The sequence below is a fragment of the Nicotiana sylvestris genome, chromosome 11 (genome assembly GCF_000393655.2).
Source record: "Nicotiana sylvestris chromosome 11, ASM39365v2, whole genome shotgun sequence".
Classification (NCBI taxonomy): domain Eukaryota; kingdom Viridiplantae; phylum Streptophyta; class Magnoliopsida; order Solanales; family Solanaceae; genus Nicotiana; species Nicotiana sylvestris.
In genome coordinates this window covers 130,967,156-130,970,826 of record NC_091067.1, presented here as the reverse complement: position 1 = coordinate 130,970,826, position 3,671 = coordinate 130,967,156, and the positions used below count along the sequence as shown (strand labels likewise).

The 3,671-nt window shown below is 33.6% G+C and overlaps 1 protein-coding gene across 1 annotated transcript; it reads left to right on the top strand.

Annotated features, from left to right (window-relative positions):
• Positions 1–406: 406 nt before the first annotated feature.
• LOC104247809 (auxin-responsive protein SAUR50-like) lies at positions 407–1,144 on the top strand. The gene has a single exon (XM_009803919.2). It carries the CDS (start codon positions 468–470, stop codon positions 885–887), a length of 420 nt encoding a protein of 139 aa, XP_009802221.1. The 5' UTR covers positions 407–467; the 3' UTR covers positions 888–1,144.
• The last annotated feature ends 2,527 nt before the right edge of the window (positions 1,145–3,671 follow it).

The window sequence follows — 3,671 nt, the reverse complement described above, 5'->3', positions numbered from 1 at the left end:
GCTTTTTACGCGAATATATGAGGAAAATGTCATTAAGGTACGTCTCCTCCACTGCTGATAGTGATTAATTAAGTAAGAACCAATTATTAAGTAGGAAAGAAATATTTCGTACTAAAATGGAAAATTGCTGGATAGGGAAACTGAAAAACTAGTCTCAATATACAATTGGAGGTATATATTAGGACCTACATGTAGTTCCAATTATGTATTGACTGGTTGAGAGGACGTTTCATAGGTTATATAGGACTTCATTCACATGCTTTGGTCTCCCCATATTTACACCAAAGTTGGTCCAACTAAGTCCTTTTTTCGACCTTATCTCTCAACTCTGCCTTCTTACTCGTACACTATATATAAGCTAGGTAACATACTTAGAAAAGACACACAAAAGAAAACCCTACAAAAGCCTTCAACCCTAGCATCAAAATATCAAAAGAAAAAATAAAATATTTTATTGTTTTATCATAATGGCAAATGCTAGAACCAATGGGAAGAAAAAGAACAAGATAGTGAATCTGAAAATAGTGGTGGAGAAGTTACAAAGGAGTCTTTCATTGGTGAAGAAACTTGCAGCAGAGTTTGATGCACGAACCATTCCGCGTTCATGCAACGTTCCAGAAGACGTTAAAGAAGGGCATTTTGCAGTGATTGCAGCTGATGAAGATGAGTTGAAGAAGAGATTTGTGGTGCCATTGAGTTGTTTAACACACCCTTCATTCTTGAGGCTATTGGAACAAGCTGCTGAGGAGTATGGTTTTGATCATGAAGGTGCAGTGACATTACCATGCAGGCCAAGTGAACTTGAGACAATCTTGGGAAATAATCAATCAAGATTAGATAACAATAATGGTGTTAATAGGAGTTCAAGTATGGTGAAAAGTTGTTAAAAAAATGCATGGAGCAGTAAACAAGCTAAAGATATTTTAGCTGAATTTGCGCCTTTCAGTCTCCCTCAGAACTTCGATTAACTCATTTTATTGAGCCTCTATCTTCGGGTTGGTTTTCTTGAATGCAAATGCATGTTGTAGATCTCTTGTTCTTGATTGTTAGACGAGGACCCGTCTAGAGAGAAAATAGATCCTGGCCTTAAGATGGTAGCTTCTATTTCATGATTGTCCCAAGTTACAACTTCAATTTAGTAATATATATTTTTTGTAGGCTATCAAATTTGGCTCAAGCTCAAATGACCCGCCCAACTTGCTCAAGGTTGGGCTGGTTATTAACCCGTCAATGTAAAAATTACATGGGGCGCCTTATTTGGTCGCCCCATTTAACGTATACCCACTTTTTCAAATAGTTTTAACTTGTACCCACTTTTTAAACAACTTTAGATTCTTTCTCTTCCTCCTTCTCCTCCTTCTCCTCCTTCGTTTTCTTCTTCTCCTCCTCCTCCTCCTCCTCTTCCTCCTCCTTCTTCGGATGACAATGATTTTATATGGTGGTTGTGAACATATTTTAATGTAGTTTATGATGTTTTACAATGGTGAGCTGTTATGACGCTTTATGTTTTACTACTGCTTAAGGTTTCTTCTTCTTCTTCTTCTTCTTTTTTTAAAATGCAAAATGGGTTCATTAGACTTATTGTTGTTTTGAGAAAATTGATGATTGGAGTTTGTTCCTGATGATATTTGGAGGTTATGTTTCAAATTTGAGCTCATTTGGAGTAGATTTAGGTATTAAATCGTATATTGGATTGTTATAATTCGAAGAACAAATCTATGTTTCTAGGCAATTTGCACTTCAGACCTATTTGATCTTATGTGCATAAAAATGTTGGTTGCACTTCAAATCTTTTGGCTTTAAGTGCATTTGAAGTGCAATTTTTCACTTCAGACTTATTGACCTTAAGTGTAGCAAAACATTTGTTGCACTTCAGACCTTTTGGCCTTAAGTGCATCTGAAGTACAATTTTTCACTTCAGACTTATTGGCTTTAAGTGTATGAAACCATTGGTTACACTTCAGACCTATTTGGCCTTAAGTGCATCCGAAGTGCAAATTTTCACTTCACACTTATTGGCCTCAATTAGTGAATGAAAACGTTTGTTGCACTTCTGCCTTTTTGGCCTTAAATGCATCTGAAGTACAATTTTTCACTTAAGACTCATTGGCCTTAATTGCATCTGAAGTGTAATTTTTCACTTCAGACTTATTAGCCTTAAGTGCATGAAACCATTAGTAGCACTTAAAATCTTTTTTGCCTTAAGTGCATTTGAAGTGCAATTTTTTCACTTTAGACTAATCTTTTTTAACTTCAGATCCATTAAGTCTAAAGTTGATCGTAAAGTGGGTACAGTTGCAAACTTTTTCGCAAAGTGAGTATAGGTTCAATTGTGACCCCAAAACCGAGTATAGATGCAAAAGCCCCGTCATATAATTTCTCCTTTTTCTACCTTACCGTGCATATTTTTGGATTTCTCAAGATGATTTGAAAGATAAAAAAATTGTATATCAAAATAGTTTCATATTCCAAATCTCTGGTTGAAAACGTTCAGTGAGATCATTTTGAACTATAGTAATAACTACAACCACCGAAAAATAAAGTTTATCCAGTTAGATTAGTAATTTAATACTTAACGGAGTATATTACTTCAAAAGCTGTTAATATCTAGAAAGCAATTAATATTATATAACTAGTTAACTTACCCACGCTTCACACAATTATCAAAGAAAATTAAAATAAGGTTAATAATATATTATTATTAAAATTTATAATTTAAAAACTTATCTTTGTACAAAGAATTTGCTTAAAAGAGAGAAATATAATCTGTAAACCCATAGTTTTGAAATATCCCATGCAGTAGAAATTTCAAAGTCAACCTTAAGATTAATTAAAATATATTGCTATATCTTGATAGTCTCGTACAAATAAATAATTTTTCATTTTGTCAAAACTTTGAACAATGACAATAAATGGTAGAAGAAAAATTGCAAAATTCAATCCAATTATTTGTAAGAGATTAGTTAACATATTAAAATTTTGTAATAGCAAAGTAAGTTTGATCAAATCTATTCTATATGTCAAGAGCATTCAAATTATCGAAAAATGATTCATTTTTTCTTTTATCATCTTATCGGTCTGATTAATTCAACTTCTCATTATACAAGCTCATTGGTTACATGAAAAACTATAAATAAATCTACGTTAACAATTGAATTGACGGCTCATATACCTCAAAACCAAAACAAAAATAGAATATAAAGAAAGAAGAATTTCTTCCACAGAAGAGAAGGCATGAAGATGAAGTCAAATTACCAAAGAAACATACTGTAGGAAACTGCAAATGTGATACTGTAACGACCCAAAGGGGTCATCACCTGTTTTCTTATTGATTCTGTGTTTTCGATGTCTTAAAAACCTCATTTAGAATTGCCTCGATTTGCGTGTACAGTCCGGGCACGTAGCCGGAAAGCTTAAAGATGAAATTTTGTGAAAAATGCTAAGTTTTGATGTTAAAATGAATAAGTTTGACTTTGGTCAATATTTTGGGCAAACGGATCCGAACCCGTAATTTGACGGTCCCGGAGGGTCCGTAGGAAAATATGGGACGTGAGCATATGTCCGGAATCAAATTCCGAGGTCCCAAGCCCGAGAAATGAATTTTTAAGTAAAATTGTTTTCTGAAAATATTTAAGGAAATTGGAAATGAAATCTGATTAGAAAGTGATGGT